Genomic DNA, 23,219 nt, shown 5'->3' with positions numbered 1-23,219 from the left:
TGGTGGGGATGGTGTTCTTGGGGTCATAGGCAGCATTCCTCCTCCTCCAAACATGGCAAGTTGAGTTGATGCCAAAGAGCATCTGACCACAACACTTTCACCCAGTTCTCCTCTGAATCATTCAGATGTTCATTGACAAACTTCAGTCGGCCCTGTATATGTGCTTTCTTGAGCAGGGGGACCTTGCGGGCGCTGCAGGATTTCAGTCCTTCAAGGCGTAGTGTGTTACCAATTGTTTTCTGTGTGACTATGGTCCCAGCTGCCTTGAGATCATTGACAAGATCCTCCCGTGTAGTTCTGGCCTGATTCCTCACCGTTCTCATGATCATTGCAACTCCACGAGGTGAGATCTTGCATGGAGCCCCAGGCCGAGGGAGATTGACAGTTATTTTGTGTTCCATTTGCGAATAATCGCACCAACTGCTGTCACCTTCTCACCAAGCTGCTTGGCAATGGTCTTGTAGCCCATTCCAGCCTTGTGTAGGTCTACAATGTTGTCCCTGACATCCTTGGAGAGCACTTTGGTCTTGGCCATGGTGGAGAGTTTGGAATCTGATTCATTGATTGCTTCTGTGGACAGGTGTCTTTTATACAGGTAACAAGCTGAGATTAGGAGCACTCCCTTTAAGAGTGTGCTCCTAATCTCAGCTCGTTACCTGTATAAAAGACACCTGGGAGCCAGAAATCTTTCTGATTGAGAGGGGGTCAAATACTTATTTCCCTCATTAAAATGCAAATCAATTTATAACATTTTTGCCATGCGTTTTTCTGGATTTTTTTGTTGTTATTCTGTCTCTCACTGTTCAAATAAACCTATCATAAAAATTATAGACTGATTATTTTTTGTCAGTGGGCAAACGTACAAAATCAGCAGGGGATCAAATACTTTTTTCCCTCACTGTATACATACACACATGCACACAATCACACACACAGACACACAGTCTCGCTAGTTTGTGGGAAAGACTCCTGTGATGATAGTAGAAGCAGCTGTGTCTGAGATATGAGATAGTCAGACAGGGCCAAGACACACACAGTAGAAACACAGCTAGCCAGTCAACAGCATCCCAGTGAGAACAAAACAGTATTTGAGGTCAGGAACAAATACATACGTGACAGACTCACTATACTGTATCCTTACAGTATACACTACTATACAGGTCAGCCAAGGGCATGAGAGGAGATGCACTCTCAAACATTTGTATAATTTCAGCCAGTAGTTTTGAAAGTGGTGCTCATGAGCCAAAAGTGGTCTGTGTTATTAGTGTACTACGTCATCCAATTGTGTAATATGTCATCCATTTTGTGTGATATGCTACGAATTTTCCAATTTGTATGATATCATATGAATTTTGGCAATATGTTACTAATTTGTTGTGCTTAAGATCCCAGAGTGCATCTTTAACAGAGATATTTATGACAAAGTGCACATGAAGTTGTCTAAGTTAGCGTCAGGCAGTGATTTTCCATTCCTGAGGCTTGAAAAACTGTCACCATGGACATGTAAATGTGTTGATTGTATGGGTTAATGATATCAAGAGTGTTTAGGGTACATAAATGACCTGGTATTTACTTAGAAATTAAATTGTAGTTACCAGTTGTGTAAAATTATTTTAAGTATCAAGAAGTACCCATTCATGACTTCCTAGTGAATACCAGTTAATTTCTATATCATAAAATAAAGTGTTCCAATGAACCACACAACTTCAAAATGTTAGTCATTTAGCAGAAGCTCTTATCCAGAGCAATTAGGGTTAAGTGCCTTGCTCAAGGGCACATCAACAGAATTGTTTTACCTAGGCGGCTCGGTATTCAAACCAGCAACCTTTTGCCTACTGGCCCAACACTCTTAATTGCTAGGCTACCTGCTGCAACCTCTCAGTTGTGGGTTAAAAAAGTCCCCTAAACTTCCCGCTATAACAACAAAGCCTTACCCCAGAACCGAAGGCATTGACAGATGTGTGTGATAAGACCTCTGATCAGCGGTGTGCTTACTTTCCTACACTTAAACATTTCCCTTACAACCCACAACTGAAAATGAAGTTCTGCAAGTCTTGAATAAACGATGACTACATTGCAAGACTATGTGACTGTCTGGATTTGAATCTGGATTTGAATCTTGTTTCATCTGCGCACAACAATACAGTTTTAGCCCACTTAGCCAAAACCCAGGCATTAGTATGGGGACCTAATGCATGTCTGCAGGTTTAAGCAAGCTTATTCATCAGAGATCTTAGTGTACTTCTGTCGTCAGAAGCTCTGCATGAGTTATGCAATACAATATCAAGTAATACTTGCTCTCAATGATTAATCATAATCCTAACTATGTACTTACACTACAGTATGTTTAATTCCTTTGATGTCTCTCTCTGAATGATGGAGGGCTGCAGTAACAGTGGTCTCTGGTGAGAGTGTCCTCTCAGTCAGTGGTGATCCCGTCATGACTCACCGCATTGTTCACACACACACACACACACACACACACACACACACACACACACACACACACACACACACACACACACACACACACACACACACACACACACACACACACACACACACACCCTTATGGATCCCCTCTACCAATGTGAGAAAGCACCATGGAATGTACATGTGGTCTGACTTGACTTTATGCCATACATCACTGGGGCCGAGCTCCCTGCCATCCAGGACCTCTATACCAGGCGGTGTCAGAGGAAGGCCTGAAAAATTGTCAAAGACTCCAGCCACCCAAGTCATAGACTGTTCTCTCTGCTACCGTATGGAAAGCGGTACCAGAGTGCCAAGCTGTAAGACTGCTGAACAATTAAGCAAATGGCTACCCAGACTATTTACATTGACCCCCTTTTTTTGCACTGACTCTCTTGCACTGGCTCTGTGCACACTCACTGGACTGTACCCACACACTCACATATACACACACACTACTTACGCTCACACACACAAAACACACACACACACACACACACACACACACACACACACATGCATATTGACACCACACACACTCACACATAGATACACTTTCACACTCTTTCACAATCTTCACATACGCTGCTGTTACTCTGTTTATTGTCTATCCTGATTGCCTAGTCACTTTTACCCCTACCTACATGTACATATTACCTCAATTACCTCAACTCAGTACAGTACTCCTTGTATATAGCCTCGTTATTTTATTGTGTTACTTATATCTTTTTTTTTACTCTACATTGTTGGGAAAGGGCTCATAAGGAAGCATTTCACAGTAAAGTCTACACCTGTTGTATTCAACGCATGTGACAAATAACATTTGATTTGACCCCTTTGGCCCCTTCCACTGTGGCCCCTCCCACATGTTCAGTCTTCAGTCTCCCCAACAACACACACAGAATCCTGGACACCCCATGCCTATCCAAGATTGCGTAGCAGTGCGGTCGTGTTTTCTGTAGTGTCCTTGTGTAAATAGCCAGTTTTTTTAGTTTTTTGTCTAGTTTGTTTAACTTTATGTTTTGTTTACCCCATATGTAACTCTGTGTTGTTGTTTTTATCGCACTGCTTTGCTTTATCTTGGCCAGGTCGCAGTTGTGAACTTGTTCTCAACTGGCTTACCTGGTTAAATACAGGTGAAATAATATATATATATATATATATATATATATATATATATATTAAAATCAGTGGGCCTGGCCATGTGGTCACTGGGGAGATAGAAGCCTAGACTGAAACTAGCAGATCTCTAGTTAAACTAGTGGTTTCAAACAGCAGCTTAAACAGGAGGAGGTCGATGAGCAGACCCAGTATTGGCTGATCTGTAAGAAGATTAATTACTCTACTGCAGCAACATTTAGTATGCTAACCTATACAATATAATACGCACATGTTCAGAAAATAGTTGGGCTATTTAGCTGAACAAAAGTAGTAACATTTTTACATTTACATTTACGTCATTCTATTTTTGAGTGCAAACGTATAAAATGAGTAGATGAAAAGTAGTTTATTAAGCTTAAAGGTTTACTATGTCTCGGATGGATGCTCTCTTTCTATGTGTGTGCCGCTCTGTATCGTGTGTTGCGCGCGCCGTCTCCCAGCTCCAGCCACATCCATCGCTACCCTGCCACGCCTCGCCCCGCCCCGCGCGTGAGGGGTCTCCCCCATAGAATGTAAAAAAACATATGTCTCCCCCGTCAACAGCTTGAGCAGATAGAGAAAGAGAGGAGGAGTATGACATCACGTTGGCCCGCCCATTCAACGTTAATCTGAAATGTCTATAGGTCCGGAGTGTGTATGTGTGTGCAGTTGAACAGTTTCGAAGGAGAAAAGCAGAATAGCAGACACACCTAAACGGAGAAGTGATCTGGAGACGCACTAATGAGGCTCAAAACCACTTTGTCCTTTTAATTATTAAACTAGTCCAGTTGGAGAAGTAGCGTCGGGATCGAGTTTAGGTAGGTAGGTGTGTGTGTGTGTGTGCGCGCTTTTTTGTTCTGTCTGTGAGCTCACAGGACACAAAGCAGTGCGTCTGCTTAAACTATAACCTATCCATCGGGCCGCGTGTAGTGCTCGATATATAATAATCTAGTTGTGTTTAATAGTCTAAAAACAAAGCCGCGCAGATAAGTATTGTATTGGAGGCTATAGAAAAAAACTGAAACTCGGGGCTCATTGTCGCTTCAGAAGCGCATGTTGTTTCGCTTACCAACGGGACAGTGAAGAAAGAAGCAGCAGAGATTTAGAATCAGATGGTTGTTTCGACCATCTGTCTACCTCTATCAATCCTTACAAACTTGAGGACGTTTAACCAATGAGTTTATGGAACATGTTTATTGAAATCTTATGAAGCAATGTGTGTGAGTGGTTTTCTGTACTTTTTTGATATCGACAGATAGGCCTACAGGCTACATATTGTTACTGAAGTGGGCTAAGCTTCTGCTCTATCAGGTAGGTGCCTTTTGTTAGTTTGGAGTTGGATAGCTGAAGTCTGAGTGATCAACTGTTTATGAGGTTGTGTGTGTCCCAGTGTTTGACAGCATCATATAGACAGGCCATGATGAACTGCTCTGCTGGCTGAAACACTGGCCTGTCACTGTCAACCAGAAATACACTGTGTGTGTGTGTGTCTGTGTGTGTGCAGTCAGTAATAACATATAGCCAAGGCTCCTTCTGACAGCTACAGTAGTCAAACTCTAACCATACTCAACCCAGACATATCTCATATCTACCAGACAGAAGTGAAGCAAGGTATAGTGCATACGGGAGAGATTCAATCTCGAGGTCCATAAAGTATTCTACAGATAATAGTTGGAATTGACCACGGAACCCATAACCACATCTCACGTGCAATGTTAAGTCTGTCAGGATAGTCTATAGTTTAAGTAAACAAGTTGTTGGGTCACAGAGGAAATACTTGTCTTGAGTAATTTCTCTGAAGTTCACTTCCAGTAATCAGGGTCTGTCAGAGAGCTAGAGGGGAGAAATAGGGATAAAGAGTGAGCAAGAGAGAAGGAGATGGGAGAGATGAGTGAAAGATATTAATAATTGAAAGGAAGAATATGAATGAGTGAGTTGCACTGTGTTCTAGAGCAGAGAGAGTGAGTGAGTGTGGAAGAGAGGAAAGTCCCAACACATGTGGTAGTCATTTAGAAGAGAGTTAGCTTTACATCTGTTTTCTGATCTTTGAACTACCCCCGCCTTTTCTCTATTTTTCTCTCTCTATCTTGCCCTCGCTTCCCCTGATCATGCTCTTTCTTTGTTCATCATGTTTCCCGTATGGGACACACACACACACTGGTAGGGTTCTCCATGGAATGCAGACATATCATCCCCAGTGATATCAGGATATACATTACCAACTGCAGCGTGCAGCAATACGCCACAAAGAAATGTCTGTCTCAGGTATTCTGGAATGGAATGTGTCCCTGTCTCAGGTATTCTGGAATGGAATTTGTCCATATCTCAGGTATTCTAGAATGTAATGTGTCCCTGTCTCAGGTATTCTGGAATGGAATTTGTCCATGTCTCAGAATGCACATGTGTTTAGGGCCCTCTAGGTATATACTGTACATCAATCAGTGTGTAAAATGTCTCTGTGCTGCTGTGCGGTTGGAGTAGGACAACCATGTTCATTAGTCAGCAGACTATCCTGAGCAGACCTACAGTGCCTTGCAAAAGTATTCATCCCCCTTGGCGTTTTTCCTAATTTGTTGCATTACAACCTGTAATTTAAATTGATTTTTATTTGGATTTCATGTAATGGACATACACAAAATAGTCCAAATTGGTGAAGTGAAATGAAAAAAATAACTTGTTTCATAGAATTCAAAAAAATTAATAACGGAAAAGTGGTGCGTGCATATGTATTCACCCCCTTTGCTATGAAGCCCCTAAATAAGATCTGGTTCAACCAATTACCTTCAGAAGTCACATAATTAGTTAAATAAAGTCCACCTGTGTGCAATCTAAGTGTCACATGATCTGTCACATGATCTCCGTATATATACACCTGTTCTGAAAGGCCCCAGTGTCTGCAACACCACTAAGCAAGGGGCACCACCAAGCAAGGGGCACCACCAAGCAAGCGGCACCATGAAGACCAAGGAGCTCTCCAAACAGGTCAGGGACAAAGTTGTGGAGAAGTACAGATCAGGGTTGGGTTATAAAAAATATCTGAAACTTTGAACATCCCACGGAGCACCATTAAATCAATTATTTAAAAAAAGAATATGGCACCACAACAAACCTGCCAAGAGAGGGCTGCCCACCAAAACTCACGGATCAGGCAAAGAGGGCATTAATCAGAGAAGCAACAAAGAGACCAAAGATAACCCTGAAGGAGCTGCAAAGCTCCACAGCGGAGATTGGAGTCCATAGGACCACTTTAAGCCATACACTCCAGAGCTGGGCTTTACGGAAGAGTGGCCGGAAAAAAGCCATTGCTTAAAGACAAAAATAAGCAAACATGTTTGGTGTTCGCCAAAAGGCATGTGGGAGACTCCCCAAACATATGGAAGAAGGTACTCTGGTCAGATGAGACTAAAATTGAGCTTTTTGGCCATCAAGGAAAACGCTATGTCTGGCGCAAACCCAACACCTCTCATCAACCCGAGAACACCATCGGCAGGGACTGGGAAACTGGTCAGAATTGAAGGAATGATGGATGGCGCTAAATACAGGGAAATTCTTGAGGGAAACCTCTTTCAGTCTTCCAGAGATTTGAGACTGGGACGGAGGTTCACCTTCCAGCAGGACAATGACCCTAAGCATACTGCTAAAGCAACACTTGAGTGGTTTAAGGGGAAACATTTAAATGTCTTTGAATGGCCTAGTCAAAGCCCAGACCTCAATCCAATTGATAATCTGTGGTTTGACTTAAAGATTGCTGTACACAAGCAGAACCCATCCAACTTGAAGGTGCTGGAGCAGTTTTGCCTTGAAGAATGGGCAAAGATCCCAGTGGCTAGATATGCCAAGCTTATAGAGACATACCCCAAGAGACTTGCAGCTGTAATTGCTGCAAAAGGTTGCTCTACAAAGTATTGACTTTGGGGGGGGGTGAATAGTTATGCATGCTCAAGTTTTCCGTTTTTTTTCTTTTTTCTTGTTTGTTTCACAATAAAAAATATTTTGCATCTTCAAAGTGGTAGGCATGTTGTGTAAATCAAATGATACAAACCCCCCAAAAATCGATTTAAATTCCAGGTTGTAAGGCAACAAAATAGGAAAAATGCCAAGTGGGGTGAATCCTTTCGCAAGCCACATATCTCCCTCTAGCTCTCTCTCTGTCTTGTTCTCTCTCTCGTGTTCTCTCTCTCTCTCTCTCTCTTGATTTAGTTTCCACTAACCTCCTCTCATATGATTAGTATTTATGAGCAGGAAAGTCTACCTTGTTGCTTATGTCTCTTCATCTGTGTGTGTAAGTCTGGGTCTGCGCATGTGTGTTTGTATCTTTATCTCTATCAGAGTGTGTGTGTGTCTGTCTGTCTACTGTAAGTGCAGTGTGTGTGTGAGTCTCTGCTCTCTTTGTTTGCAGTAGGGATCTTCATGCTATGGCAGCCCCTCTCTGCACTTCCATTGAAATCTTCCTGATCTGATACAAATAACTGGTCTTTTAGGGCTTGATCTGTCACAGACGACTCCACTAGAGTTGGAGGTTGTGAGTCTGATTGCCACGTTCCACATACTGTATATATTTGTCTTGGATAAAATCATCTGATCATGTCATAATAAAGACTTGTCTTTGTTATGTGCTGAACAGCCACTGTTTCACTGACAGTAGATCACTGTGCTGTATCTGATCTGGATCTCTGTGTATAGGCTAGGCTAGTCTACATAAGATACAGTGCAGATGCAAAGATTGGTAACATAATGATGGTTTGTGTTGTTGGTGCCGTCATTCTGTTACCAAACTTTGCATCTGTACTGTTCTTCAAGAAAATGTGTTTTTGTAAAATGTTCTGTGTAAATTGTTAAAAGTAGTCCTTGTGCATAGAGTTGTATGGTGTGTTAAAGTTTGAAATCAGCGTAATTCCTTTACCATGGAATTGCCCATAACCTATAAGCCACGATGAAATGCTTCATGCAATGATGAAGTGATAGAACCCTAGAACAAAAATGATTTATTTACACCATGCTGGCACTATGGTTGTCATGGATGTGCATTATGGCAGCACGGTGGGGGAGATCTCTCCCCTCCCCTCTGTGTGGACTAGACCTGATGTTAGAGCTGAGGGCTGGAGGTGGTCACACACCTGGGACATGTTTTACTCTCTCTTTCTGCCCTACAAATGGTGTTCAGTAACATCCATACAACAAAAGATGGGGCCATATAGCATGTGCTTACACACATACACACCAACACAGTTTTATTATTACATATTCATACACTACCTCTCTGAATAATGTTTATGGCATGGAACAAAGACACGAATGCATGCACACACACACACACACACACACACACAGCTTCTCTATGGCTCTGCATTGATTTCCCTTCATTAGGGCCAGTAGCCTCAATCAGAATAAAGTACCATAACTGCATCAGCCACTCTGTATTTAAAAGAAAATAGGTTTTGCACACACACACACACACACACACACACAGACACACAGAGAGACAGAGAGACTTTAAAAGATCCCCTCCCAACAGTAAGAGAGATTGTCAGGCTAAAGGATACAGGAGATTGGGAGTCCGAGCTACATTCATTAGATTAAGACCTAGGCTGAATCATATGATAAGACATATGATCCTGTATTATTCAACACACACACACACACACACTGTCTTTGTTCAGAATGGAGGTACATGACCGCATTACTGTACTCTTTGAGGTCAGTCGGAAACTAAAGTCACCGAGTAGGCCAACTAACTAACTGTCCATAGTTAGTATAATGGGCAAGAGTTTCAGAGCCGTAATTGATGTATATTGAAAATTACTTGTTGACAAAAAGGATAGAATTTTTTTTTTTTCTGTGTATTGTGTGTTACTACATTACAACTCCTGATTTGTGCTGCAATTTAGACAACAACAAAACACAAAAGAGAACAAAGATACTGTATGATGATAACTACTATTAGTCTGCTTTTGGGACACCTGGTTGTTTGGTGACCAATGTGTTCAATTAGTGTTTGTTTTTGTGTATCATTACCCTGTTGTGTGTGTGTGTGTTTGGTGCCCCTGTGGTGCATGTGTATGTGTATCCGTCTGTCTCTATCTGTTAGAGTATCAATCATGTTGCTAACGGTAACAGTTGTTGTTGTTGCTGTTTTTTGCAGCAGCATGTAAACAAAGGAGACCTAATCCGCACTACCATACCCTCCATCCAATCAGGGTTTAGCTCACAATAAGAGATCTGCAGGGGTCTGACTGTCTGTTCTAACGGTGTGTGCGTCTGTTGAAGTAAGGTCATTCCTCCTCGCAGTGCTGTCTGACCTGAAGTGAAGAGATATGGTTGGTCAGATATACCTTGAGCATTCCTATGTACGCATGTGTTGGTGCCAGCTGTGAGGGGGTATATGTGACCCATAGAGCTGTCATTGTGTCAGGGGGACAGGAGAGAGGGACAGCTGTCACCCAAAACAGCCCCCTCTACCCCACCCCCATCATCTGTGAGGCAGGTGTCCGTCAGGGGTGTGTGTGTGTGTCTGGGGGCAGGGGGTATGAACAGGCTTTGATTTCCCCTTGTCTGTCTGGAGGACAGGACAGGTGTATGATATGGTTGGTTACACAGCCATCTGTGTCTATCCTCTGTTCTCTGAGGTGTGTACTGTATGTGGGTGTGGGCGTGCGCCAGTATTACAATAGTTCTGCAGGTTCATCACATTCCGATGGCAGGACTCAAACTGATGCCTCTGCTCTTTCAATGAGCCCCATTCACTCTTTATTCTACCTCTCACCCTGCCAGTCACAACGTGTGTGAGTGTGTGTATGATAACACAAGCCTCTCCTTGAAAAATAACCCTTAACAATGGGGGAGGAACATGACTTCACTTTTCCCTCACAGTATATCTATTTTGTGTCTAACTAAGAGATAGGCTAAAGCTCATGGCTAAATACCACACTCAATGCCTCAGAAAATCTGTTGAATTGAACTAAAACAGACGGTTTATCTTGACAGGCTTCAGAGATACATTGGGTTTTAATATAGAACTGGGACCAGCTAGTTGGTTAGTTAGGTAGCTAGCTAGTTGGGTTGGTTAGTTACTTAGTATGAAACAGATAAAGCTTAAGTGGAGCCATCTCACAGTACAGTGTGGAGATTGCCCCACAGGAAGATGCCTGGGTGTGGCAGAGAGAGTGAGAGAACATCTCTGTGCAGATAGGTTTATGAACAAAGCTACATAATAATAAATAATAATAAGCTATTTAGCAGATGCTTTTATCCAAAGCGACTTACAGTCATGTGCGCATACATTTTTACGTATGGGTGGTCCCGGGGATCGAACCCACTACCCTGGCGTTACAAGCGCCATGCTCTACCAATTGAGCTACAGAGGACCACATATATCCTTGCTTATAAACCCAATGTTGAATTGCATCGAACTAATTATACGTTGGGCAGAAATTAGTGTTTGAATCAGGAAAGTTTCCTTTCACGACCTCTACAAGCCAGAACGTTAAATAAAAGGACAACATTTGTAATATACTTTACTGGTTCTCCGTGTGGTTGGTCCTTTTGGCGGTAGGAATGTGAGACAGTATTTCCACCGGAAAGTATAATTACATAATGTGCACAAGATGAAAATACATGTACTAGACACATGCATAGTTGTAGAACACATGCACATGTTTACATGGTTCTGCTCATGCTTCAGGTGATAGAAATCTGAACACACTACCAGCCTTTGAAAAGTTGATGTAATTATACTTTTTTTGTGGATATATTGTCTCACATTCCTACCACCAAAAGGACCAACTGCACGGACAACCGGTAAAGTATGTTAAAATATCATTTGATTAAATGTTCTGGCTTGTAGAGGTCGTGAAAGGAAACTTTCCTGATTCAAATGCTAATTTCTGCCCGACGTAGAATTGAATCCTAACTCGACCCGCTCGTAACTGATTCAGCCCTCTAATGAGGGCTGTACACTTTGTTGTACACTCTGACCATGGCAAGTTAAATGCTTAGGTCATGGTTGGGAAATGCTGCTGTTGCACTTTCACTTCCCAGCAAAGACTAGTTTGCACAAGCTGCAATGGACAAGAACTGTGTACTTGAGGAAATCAACATTCTCTGTGCCCGTAGACATGATTTTGTGGTGTGTCTCTTGGCTGGTAGCTGTAATGCTAAATCCCTCAGTGGTAGGCTGACACTGATAGGGTGTGTTGTACTTGGGCTGTCTCACTGTTTTCACTATTCCCTGAGGAGTGACATCAGGGCTGATTAGAGTTCACAAACGTTCCATTTGGGTGTTTCACTGTTTCAGTATTCCCAGTGTTATGATGTTACAGCCTTACAGGGCTCCTCCTAGGGAACTGAAGTGACGTTTGTAGTTGAGTTCACATTCCTAGTGTCTGACACAGAGCACGCCTGACATGACTCACTCAGCTCTATGTGGATGTGTGTTCTGAGAAACGTCTGATGTATAGAACCCCACCTCATATTGACATCATCCAGTGTGTGTGTGTGGGGGGGGTGGGTGATCTCCCAGCAGTCATTCAGGGAAGAGACTCTAAAATTCCAGGCCTCTCCTCAGCCCCCTCTATTCCAGCTCTGGGACCTGAAATACTAACCAGACCTCAGCCACCCTAAACTAATTCTGGGTGGATGTGCTTCGTGTGGGGACCTGAGTGAGAAACAACATCTGAGCTGCTAAACGTCACTGGTCCACATATTCCTCCTTTCCCCCTCCTCCTCCTCATCTCTCCTCTGTCAGTTAGAAGGCTGTATATCTCTGTCTTTTTCTCAGGGTTTTCTTCATGGCTAAATGTGTGTGTTGTGTGGGGCAAGGGGTCATTTCTCTCTCCCGCTCCCTCTCTCTCACTCTGAGGGCATCAGAACTACATGGACAAAGAGAATGGGTTTCTCTCAACCTCCGACCTCGCAAGAAGCAAGTGTAATTTCCCATCATTTAGATTATTTTAGTCTATTAAATCATCTCACAACTTCCACTCAACTGTCATTTTTCCATAATCACCATGGTGACCAGTCATCACTCACAAACTTGACACCAGGCCAACAACAGAAAGTTTGTGTGTGCATGCGTGAGAGTCTGTTGAAGCTCAGTCCCAATGAAGGGCAACCAGTGCTGATGCAATAGCCTAGTGCAGCACTCTGACTGTCATTCAATTAGCCCTAATGCAGCCTGCAAGGGTACATTTTACATTTTAGTCATTTAGCAGACACTCTTATCCAGAGCGACTTACAGGAGCAATTAGGGTTAAGTGCCTTGCTCAAGGGCACATCGACAGATTTTTCACCTAGTCGGCTCGGGGATTAGAACCAGCGACCTTTCGGTTACTAGCACAACGCTCTTAACCACTAAGCTACCTGCCGCCCCAGGTAGTCTCAGGGACGCACACGCACACCTCCCTTATACACACACACACACACACCTCCCTTATACATACACACACCTCCCTTATACACACACACATCTCCCTTATACACACACACATCTCCCTTATACACACACCTCCCTTATACACACACCTCCCTTATACACACACCTCCCTTATACACACATCTCCTTTATACACACACCTCCTTTATACACACACACACCTCCCTTATACACACACACACACCTCCCTTATACACACACACCTTTCTTTATACACACACACACCTCCCTTATACACACACACACCTCCTTTATACACACACCTCCTTTATACACACACACACCTCCTTTATACACACACACACCTCCTTTATACACACACACACACCTCCTTTATACACACACACACCTCCTTTATACACACACACCTCCTTTATACACACACACACACCTCCCTTACACACACACACCTCCTTTATACACACACACACCTCCCTTACACACACACCTCCTTTATACACACACACACCTCCCTTACACACACACCTCCTTTATACACACACACACCTCCCTTACACACACCTCCTTTATACAGACACACACCTCCCTTACACACACACCTCCTTTACACACACCTCCTTTATACACACACCTCCTTTATACACACACTCACACCATCATTCCCTCCCTTCCTCCCTCTTTGCCTCTTAGACATACAAACACAAGTGGACACCCAATCAGAAAGTACTCACCCATTAGTTCACTCATTAGTATTGCTTTGAGATGTTGTCAGCCTCTGATTGTAATGAATGGGCTAGTTACGCTCTCTTTCTCCCTGTCTCTATCTCTCTTTGTTTATTTTTACCTTTCACCCCTCTCTCCCACCCGCTGGTTTCACAGTGTCACTCACACACAGGATGTGAGGTCATAGTCCCGTAGAGGTCGTGGTAGGGGCGACATGGAAAGAGTAAACAAGAAGATGAAGACTGCAGTTTGACTCCTCTCCTCTCCTGTGTGGGTAGTACAGTGTCCTCTGACCATATGACAGTGTGCTTGCAGAGTGTTAGTTCCTCTGTGTTGAGGTTGTCAGGGATAACTGGAGACTCATTGGGAGAATCTCAATTGCATACTCCTCTCATCCTCTCTACTCACCTTCTGCTCTAAACCCATTGGATGAGAAAGCCAGAGGTCCCGCCCCTCTGACCTTCTCCTCCAATGGGTTTTGAGAAGGAGAGAGAATGTGAGGAGTATGCAATTGAGATTCTCCCATAAAAGCCATCTGGTTCCTACACCTATAAAAATGAAGGAGCTGTTTTAATTAGGATGCCTGGAATAGCAGGAAGTGCACTCCTGAAAAGTAATATACACACACACATCCACACACACACACGCTGTTGAAAGCTGTTTATATTTCCTTTTGCCTATAAATGGTGATTGGGTCTTGGTGTTGACAGACATGTCCCACAGGATAAGATGGGAGGGTGTGTGTGTATGTGTGTATATACTCCCCGAAGGATTCCTCTGGGGAGTATGACCACACAGACGTTTGAGTGACCAACCAGATGGGAAAGAAAGGACAGAGCTCTCTGTGACAGTATTGTAGTGAGCAAGTTTGGTGGCAGTATGTCACACCTCTCTGAATGTCTGTCTGTCCCAGGCAAGAAAGGAGAGGAATTGTCTCCATACTCTAAAATGACTTCCTTCCCTTGTATTCTTTTTAAAAACCACAGGTAGATTTTCAGAACTATGTTTTCACCATTCAGGTCGCGTCTAATAATTGATCACGAAGAAAGGGAGATGAGGATAGTCAAAGCCACTTTAGACTATTGAGATGTAGCCCGTCAGGGACTAGAGGGGATAGGGGGTGAGCCTTGGCCCTTTCAACTCCCTATGTCACTTCCTTTTCCCCTGAGGCGAGGAGGTGGAAGTGGCACCAGATGTGTTAAGCGAACGGATGCTTTCTTAACACCCCCCACCTGCTTGCTCCACTACCCACCGCTGCTCACACTTACGGTTATTGCTTTTGATGTACACAATCAGCACATGCACACACACTGCACAGACACGCATACACACAGCATGCATGAACACACACACACACTATTGCCTTCATGTGAAAAACACGGGTTATATTTAATTTATGACGACAAAACGTTTTGTTTTGTTCAAGTGCAATGTCTGCACATTTATACCCCCACATGGTGTAAAACGCAATAGTCTCATCTCTCACTTAATGGGATCTAAATAACATATTTCCGTTTTTCTTTGTCGACTGTGCCTCTCTGAGGATGTTACTCTCATGTAAATTATTTATCGACTCTTCCTCTCATGCAAATGCTCAGTACATCTGGCCCTCATCAAGAGAAAACCCCCATTCAAAACATGTGGGAGACATGGTTGTTTATCAATCTCTTTGTTATGTAACTGGCTCTTTGTTATGGTCTTCTCTGGGATGTGAGGCAGCGGCGAGCTCTACTGGTGAGATAAAAGCATTACATCTCCTCAGGTTATTTGTTTTTAATGGTGCATACAGTATTACAGCTACATGCTCGCTGTATCCCAGTGTCAGTGATGTTTTTATTGTTGTTGTACCTTCAACACACAGGCTTACACACAGACTCAACTTTCAATTTATGAAGTTTAGAACTTATGTTTTTTTATTTTTTATGATGAAGTAGGCTGCAGGACTATATCTCAGATGGGTTGTTTTTGGCCCTTTAGCCTACACTGCACGATGCTGATGATCCATTCTGAGAAATGCTTCTTGTGTCATAGGCTATGAATTGTTACTGTTACCTAAGTAATGCACACAGTTCTAACATCTCAGAGTACCTTTGTCCTAGGCTACTTATTCATAGAAACACATACACATTGGAATGCAGCCAATTACTCATCTAGCTCACCTTTGAACTCTGAGAAAGAGAATAGCTTGTTGTCGGTTTCTTCATAAATGGAAAGTTGTTTGACGTTTCCAGGGTGTGTGTGTGTGTGTGTGTGTGTGTGTGTGTGTGTGTGTGTGTGTGTGTGTGTGTGTGTGTGTGTGTGTGTGTGTGTGTGTGTGTGTGTGTGTGTGTGTGAGAGAGAGAGGGGAGGGTGTGTGTGAGGAGAGTGTGTGTGTAGTGGGCTGCTATTAGATAATAGTGCATCTCATCAAAGCTCATTCCAACCAGCGGCTCCACTCCCCTCAGTAGGACAGCTGCGTGAACACAGATCAGCAGGAGCTCCTCTGTTTTCTCTTCTCCTCTCCTGTCCAGAGGTCATACTAGGCTACTGATATTACAGTACCACTATTATTATTATTATTATTATTATTATTAAATCAATAGTCCAGATGGCGACTATGTGTAGAATACCAGTTTTTCCTCACCTCATGCAGGGTAAGTTGGAGAGTTTGTAAAAATGTGCGTTGTTTGATGAAAATGCCTTCTAGCCGGTCTTATTATGCATATGTTTTACCGATGTAAGTGTATCTCATAACTTTTTATACCTGGCTATGGTAATGAATGGATACTGGATTGGATTTTTGCATGTCTGTGTGGTTACTTTTATCCTGATTGTCAGTAGTTGTGGCGTTATGACGTTATCTGTGTTGGGCTAGCCATATTTCATGTTCTATAATGAGTTTCCAAATACAATGGATTGTCTCCAAGGGGAAAATGGTATTGGACACACAAATCAGCTGTAGGCTGTATAAAATAGATAGAACATCCTACAAATAGGTTACTATCCATACATAGCACTCATTCATTTGGTGGCTGCAGGAAATTGTACTCTGATGATCTGAATAGATTACTAAATGTATGACATGGAAATGTGTAGCCTTTATATTTGGATATTCAAAGCAGTTTGTGAGAATAGGTCATGAGATGAACTCCCTGTTTGATGATTGATGTCTGATTAGCTTAGCAACTAGTATTGTATGTGTGTAATAAAGTAGCCTAATGCAATATCTGTATGGTATTTTAAGTAAAGAATATCCATACAAAGAAGTGGAGATTTGTATATGTTTCTATTGTTGTTCTCAGAGTGGTATTTGAGAGACCTGCAGTGAGAGCAGTCTGTCTGTATGCAGATATTGTTCTCCTTATGGAGGATAGAACATTCCTGTGGTGGAATGGAATGATTATGTAACTCAAGACTCTGCCATCAGTAGTGGGGGTCTTAATGTCTGGGCACAGAAACACACAGTGTCTTAAAACAGCTGCATGTAATTGTGTCTAGTGTGAGGCGTGATTTTAGAATGTGTGTGCTTGTGTAGTTAACCATTACAGTAGTAAATCAATCAAGATGTATAATAAATAACTAATAACATAATGCATCCCCTCAGATCGGTGTGTGGACCCAGGTCTGTCTCTGTCTCTGGGCAGGAGTGTGATGGCTGAGCCGGACTATCTGGAGGGGGACTGTGAGGAGCTGATCAAACCCAAGAAGCTGTTGAACCCAGTCAAGGGCTCCAGAAACCACCAGGACCTCCATCGAGAACTCATGATGAACCAAAAGAGGTGAGGGGACTGGGGGCGACACTGGGGCAACACAACACACACTTCACTTCTCCTTCTTCCCCTCCATTTCTCCTGTTTCTACTGCATTTTCTTTCTCAGTTGTCTATATCCGGGTGATCCTTGTCTTACTCAAAAGAGGGAAACTGTAAACAAGTTTCTATTCATCAATGGAAGATAAACACAATTTTATCTTCCATTGACTGACCCACACAGGGCTTATCACTGTGTTAATGTAGACATAAATCCTGGCCCCTACTGAGGATGGATGAGATCCAAGCCAATGGTGGTTATGAACAGTTTATAACCTTATATTCAACTCAGAATCTTGACTGTGTGATCTATCAGAGGTTTATGATCGCCTACTGTTTCTGTTTGTAATCCATTGTTTACTCGGGGTCAGATAGGTTGTCCTCCATCTATTGGTTAAGATTAGGATAGAGGGTTTAGTCAGCTGATCCTAGCTCTGTTGTTAGGAGTGTGTGACAGCGTTCTACTGCATTGTGTTGCTATGCTATGACATCCTGTATCGGGGGTACCACCGGGGGAGATGCATCACAGTACTGTTATGTAAACCTTAATGCATGAAACTTTAATAAGAACTATTATATAAAACCTTTAGTGCATTCTGCTGTCTCAGAACTATTACGTAAAAACATGCTCTTACTGCACGGAAATGTTCCTCCTGCCCAAACACTTTCAATATTATTATAGCAACACAGAAGCACACAACAATCACAATCTATAACTTTTACAATCTATAACTTGTGTTTCCGGTGAAAAGTTCTGCCTCTGCACTGAGCGGGTGGGTAAAATAAATGGGTGGGTCTTGGTAAATTCAGAATTGTATTTTGTATTTTTTGGGGGGGTTGAATGTTTTTGTAGTACCTTCAGTTGCCACTGGGGAAGATGTAAGTCACAGAATGGACCGTGGCAGCAAATCACGCTGGTTATGCGTGAATGCTCATTTGCGTTCATTTGTGACTGTGTGTGCGTGTGTTTGACAGCCTCAGTGCTGAGGCTCAAGTCTTTTCTCATGCTAAATGGACAAATGCCCAAGGCCTTGTTACTAAGCTATATATAAACACACACACACAAACACAGTGTGTACTGTTGACAGATGTTACATCACTGTGCCCTGTCTGTTAGCACGCTGCACAGAACCATGTGGATTATGGACATGAACACAGGGCTCTGGAGTATGGAGGGATGGAGGGAGGGGGGAGAGAGATGGAGGGAGTGGGTTAGGGGTGAAATAGAGATGGACAAGGATTGTGTTTGTGTTATGTGTGTTTCAGTGTTGGTATGAGGTATACATATATATGATTTAGAAGTGATATGAAAGAGGAGATGTTTTGACAGGGTTTTAGTATTCTTTGTGGAGGAGATGAGGGGGAAAATACATAAGAGAGAGGATAGGGGACGAGAGATCCGGAGGAGAAAAGAAGGAGATAATATTATTGAGAGGAGAAGGAGAGGAAGGGGATGGAGAGAAATGTTTGGGGTGTAGCGGAGTAGTGATGATGAGAGAGATGGATGGTTGAGAGAGAGAGATGGATGGAAGGGAACGTTGTGCAAGGAGGATTAGAACACCATACCCCTCAGAGGGTCTCTGATGTTCTGTCACACATACATGCGCGTGTGCACAGAGAAAAAACGGTTAAAACTGCATCTTTGAGTCTATAATTTAACCTCTTCTGAAATCACTTACTCAGGTCAGGAAGAAAAAAAGTTAAAATGTACAGTGATGGAGGTCAGGCTATATAAAACACACACATGCACACCACACACTATTCTATCCTATTAGATATAATCTATTCAGAACACTCATTTACCTTCTCCTGTTTTTGTCCTACTGAACAACATTTTAAGTTGAAACCAGGGCAATAACGTAATTAGACACTGTATAAATTAAGTAAAAACAAGAGTGTTTCAGCGTTCCGATTTTAAAAAAATATTATGGTAATATTGTAGTCATCTCACTAATAGGTGTTTGTACTCAGATGGCCCACTCCTCTTTCAGATTTAATATCTGAATCATGAAACCCAAACTTTACACAGTAGCATAACAACAAAATGGAAATGCCCGTTTCATTTTTTAATTAATTTTTTAATTTCACCTTTATTTAACCAGGTAAGCCAGTTGAGAACAAGTTCTCATTTACAACTGCGACCTGGCCAAGATAAAGCAAAGCAGTGCGATAAAAACAACAACACAGAGTTACATATGGGGTAAAACAAAACATAAAGTCAAAAAATACAACAGAAAATATATATACAGTGTGTGCAAATGTAGCAAGTTATGGAGGTAAGGCAATAAATAGGCTATAGTGCAAAATAATTACAATTAGTATTAACACTGGAATGATAGATGTTCAAGAGATTATGTGCAAATAGAGATACCGGGGTGCAAATGAGCAAAATAAATAACAATATAGGGATGAAGTAGTTGGGTGGGCTAAATCCAGATGGGCTGTGTACAGGTCCAGTGATCGGTAAGGTGCTCTGACAACTGATGCTTAAAGTTAGTGAGGGAGATAAGAGTCTCCGGAACACATCTCTGGCAGAGGGGACAGCTCAAATCCCTTTTCAGAATTTGGAATGAAAGAAAGGGATAGCTATATTAGGAAAGAGGATGATATGATTTGTAGACAGGCGGATACATTTGATTGATTGATATTCACTAATTGTGTGTCTCAACACTGATCTGTGTGTATGGTCAAGTCAAGACCCGCCGCCATCATACATTTCATCACATAATCTCAATCTCCTAATCCCAATGCCAATTCCTGTCCAGTCCAGCCATGGCCCCCAGCCTGCCTCAGATTACTGGATGTGGGCTAATCTGGGATGGCTCAGCTTTATGTAACTTTCTCTGAAATATGAAGTGATGGATAAATCAATGTAGAACTGCCTGTCTCTGTCCAAGTACAAACTGTAATCAGATCAATGGCTAGTTGTGTTTGTGTCTGTGTAAGTAAAGTGCCTTGTCATTGGCTGTGGAAGAAGTATAATAACATCTGTGATTGGTTGTTTCTCCTAGGGGCCTGGCTCCCCAGAACAAACCGGAGCTCCAGAAGGTTCTGGAGAAGAGGAAGAGAGAGCAAGTTCTCAAGGCTCAGAGGGAGGAGCAGGAGGCCCACACCAAGAGGAGCGACCTGGAGATTGAACTCATGAAGAGACAACAGAAACTAGAACAGGTAGACACACATTCTCTCTCTCACACACACACACACAGTGTTACTCATACACACCCAACACTGTAAAGATAGACAGACCGACAGCATTTGAGAAAAGGGAGAGGGAGAGGGCAGTTGGGGATCACACACACACACACACACATGCACACACACACACACTAAAATGTACTTGTAAGTATTTGATCCCCTGCTGATTTTGTACGTTTGCCCACTGACAAAGACATGATCAGTCTATAATTTTAATGGTAGGTTTATTTGAACAGTGAGAGACAGAATAACAACAAAAAAATCCAGAAAAACGCATGACAAAAATGTTATAAATTTATTTGCATTTTAATGAGGGAAATAAGTATTTGACCCCTCTGCAAAACATGACTTAGTACTTGGTGGCAAAACCCTTGTTAGCAATCACAGAGGTCAGACGTTTCTTGTAGTTGGCCACCAGGTTTGCACACATCTCAGGAGGGATTTTGTCCCACTCCTCTTTGCAGATCTTCTCCAAGTCATTAAGGTTTCGAGGCTGACTTTTGGCAACTCGAACATTCAGCTCCCTCCACAGATTTTCTATGGGATTAAGGTCTGGAGACTGGCTAGGCCACTCCAGGACCTTAATGTGCTTCTTCTTGAGCCACTCCTTTGTTGCCTTGGCCGTGTGTTTTGGGTCATTGTCATGCTGGAATACCCATCCACGACCCATTTTCAATGCCCTGGCTGAGGGAAGGAGGTTCTCACCCAAGATTTGACAGTACATGGCCCCGTCCATCGTCCTTTTGATGCGGTGAAGTTGTCCTGTCCCCTTAGCAGAAAAACATCCCCAAAGCATAATGTTTCCACCTCCATGTGTGACAGTGGGGGCGGCAGGTAGCTTAGTGGGTAAGAGCGTTGTGCCAGTAACCGAAAGGTCGCTGGTTCTAATCCCCGAGCCGACTAGGTGAAAAATCTGTCGATGTGCCCTTAAGCAAGGCACTTAACCCTAATTGCTCCTGTAAGTCGCTCTGGATAAGAGTGTCTGCTAAATGACTAAAATGTAAATGTAAAAATGTGTTCTTGGGGTCATAGGCAGCATTCCTCCTCCTCCAAACACGTTGAGTTGATGCCAAAGAGCTCCATTTTGGTCTCATCTGACCACAACACTTTCACCCAGTTCTCCTCTGAATCATTCAGATGTTCATTGGCAAACTTCAGACGGCCCTGTATATGTGCTTTCTTGAGCAGGGGGACCTTGTGGGCGCTGCAGGATTTCAGAGTTTCACGGCGTAGTGTGTTACCAATTGTTTTCTTGGTGACTATGGTCCCAGCTGCCTTGAGATCATTGACAAGATCCTCCCGTGTATTTCTGGGCTGATTCCTCACCATTCTCATGATCATTGCAACTCCACGAGGTGAGATCTTGCATGGAGCCCCAGGCCGAGGGAGATTGACAGTTATTTTGTGTTTCTTCCATTTGTGAATAATCGCACCAACTGTTGTCACCTTCTCACCAAGCTGCTTGGTGATGGTCTTGTAGCCCATTCCAGCCTTGTGTAGGTCTACAATCTTGTCCCTGACATCCTTGGAGAGCTCTTTGGTCTTGGCCATGGTGGAGAGTTTGGAATCTGATTGATTGATTGCTTCTGTGGACAGGTGTCTTTTATACAGGTAACAAGCTGAGATTAGGAGCACTCCCTTTAAGAGTGTGCTCTAATCTCAGCTCGTTACCTGTATAAAAGACACCTGGGAGCCAGAAATCTTTCTGATTGAGAGGGGGGTCAAATACTTATTTCCCTCATTAAAATGCAAATCAATTTATAACATTTTTGACATGCGTTTTTCTGGATTGTTTTGTTGTTATTCTGTCTCTCACTGTTCAAATAAACCTACCATTAAAATTATAGACTGATCATTTCTTTGTCAGTGGGCAAACATACAAAATCAGCAGGGGATCAAATACTTTTTTCCCTCACTGTAACCTATCTTACTTCTCTATCTTGTGTGTTAAGCTTGAGCTGGACCAGCAGAAGGATGAGGAGGAGCAGGAGAACACCCCTGAGTTTGTGAAGATGAAGAGCAACCTGAGAAGGACCAAGCAGGAGGCCGATGGGGATGAACTTACCACTTAGGGAGCCACGGGGGGAATAGAAAGCAACTGTGTACTGTTCATAGAGGAATGTTTGTGCATGTGCGAGTGTGTGTGACTGTGTGCAGATTCTATGGCACATGTCATCTGAGGTGGACTTCTTGATTTCTCCGACCCTGTTGAGAAAGACTTAAAGACTACAGACCAATTTGTCTGCCCACTACAGACCAGCAGTACTACATACCTCTTTGTCTGTCCACTACAGAACTCCCCTCACTTCAGCCAGAGAGGAGACTTAGCCACCTGTACTCACCTCAGCCTCTCCACTCAACACATGGACAGAGAGGAGACTTAACACGGACACAAAACACGGAAGATGCTACACGTGAAGGACAGCCAGCCAGTCTTCTGGGGAGGTCTGATGCAGGGACCAACAAAACCGACACAGAGTTTCCATTCCCTCTGTCTCCTGTCTGCCCCTC

The 23,219-nt window shown here is 42.9% G+C and overlaps 1 protein-coding gene across 1 annotated transcript; it reads left to right on the top strand.

Moving 5' to 3' along the window:
* Nucleotides 1-4,212: 4,212 nt before the first annotated feature.
* On the top strand, nucleotides 4,213-22,788 carry LOC121531945 (protein FAM107B-like). Its single transcript, XM_041837532.2, has 4 exons — nucleotides 4,213-4,430; nucleotides 17,310-17,484; nucleotides 20,525-20,681; nucleotides 22,661-22,788. Exons 2-4 carry the CDS (start codon nucleotides 17,357-17,359, stop codon nucleotides 22,778-22,780), a joined length of 405 nt encoding a protein of 134 aa, XP_041693466.1. The 5' UTR covers nucleotides 4,213-4,430; nucleotides 17,310-17,356; the 3' UTR covers nucleotides 22,781-22,788.
* The last annotated feature ends 431 nt before the right edge of the window (nucleotides 22,789-23,219 follow it).

Source organism: Coregonus clupeaformis, chromosome 19 (assembly GCF_020615455.1).
Source record: "Coregonus clupeaformis isolate EN_2021a chromosome 19, ASM2061545v1, whole genome shotgun sequence".
NCBI lineage: Eukaryota > Metazoa > Chordata > Actinopteri > Salmoniformes > Salmonidae > Coregonus > Coregonus clupeaformis.
This window is presented reverse-complemented; position numbering and strand designations above follow the sequence as displayed.

Coding starts and splice junctions, on each gene's coding strand:
- LOC121531945 (XM_041837532.2), top strand. CDS start 17,357: ATGGCTGAGCCGGACTATCTGGAGGGGGACTGTGAGGAGCTGATCAAA. Junction 17,485..20,524: donor CTCATGATGAACCAAAAGAG/GTGAGGGGACTG, acceptor TGTTTCTCCTAG/GGGCCTGGCTCCCCAGAACA. Junction 20,682..22,660: donor GACAACAGAAACTAGAACAG/GTAGACACACAT, acceptor TTGTGTGTTAAG/CTTGAGCTGGACCAGCAGAA.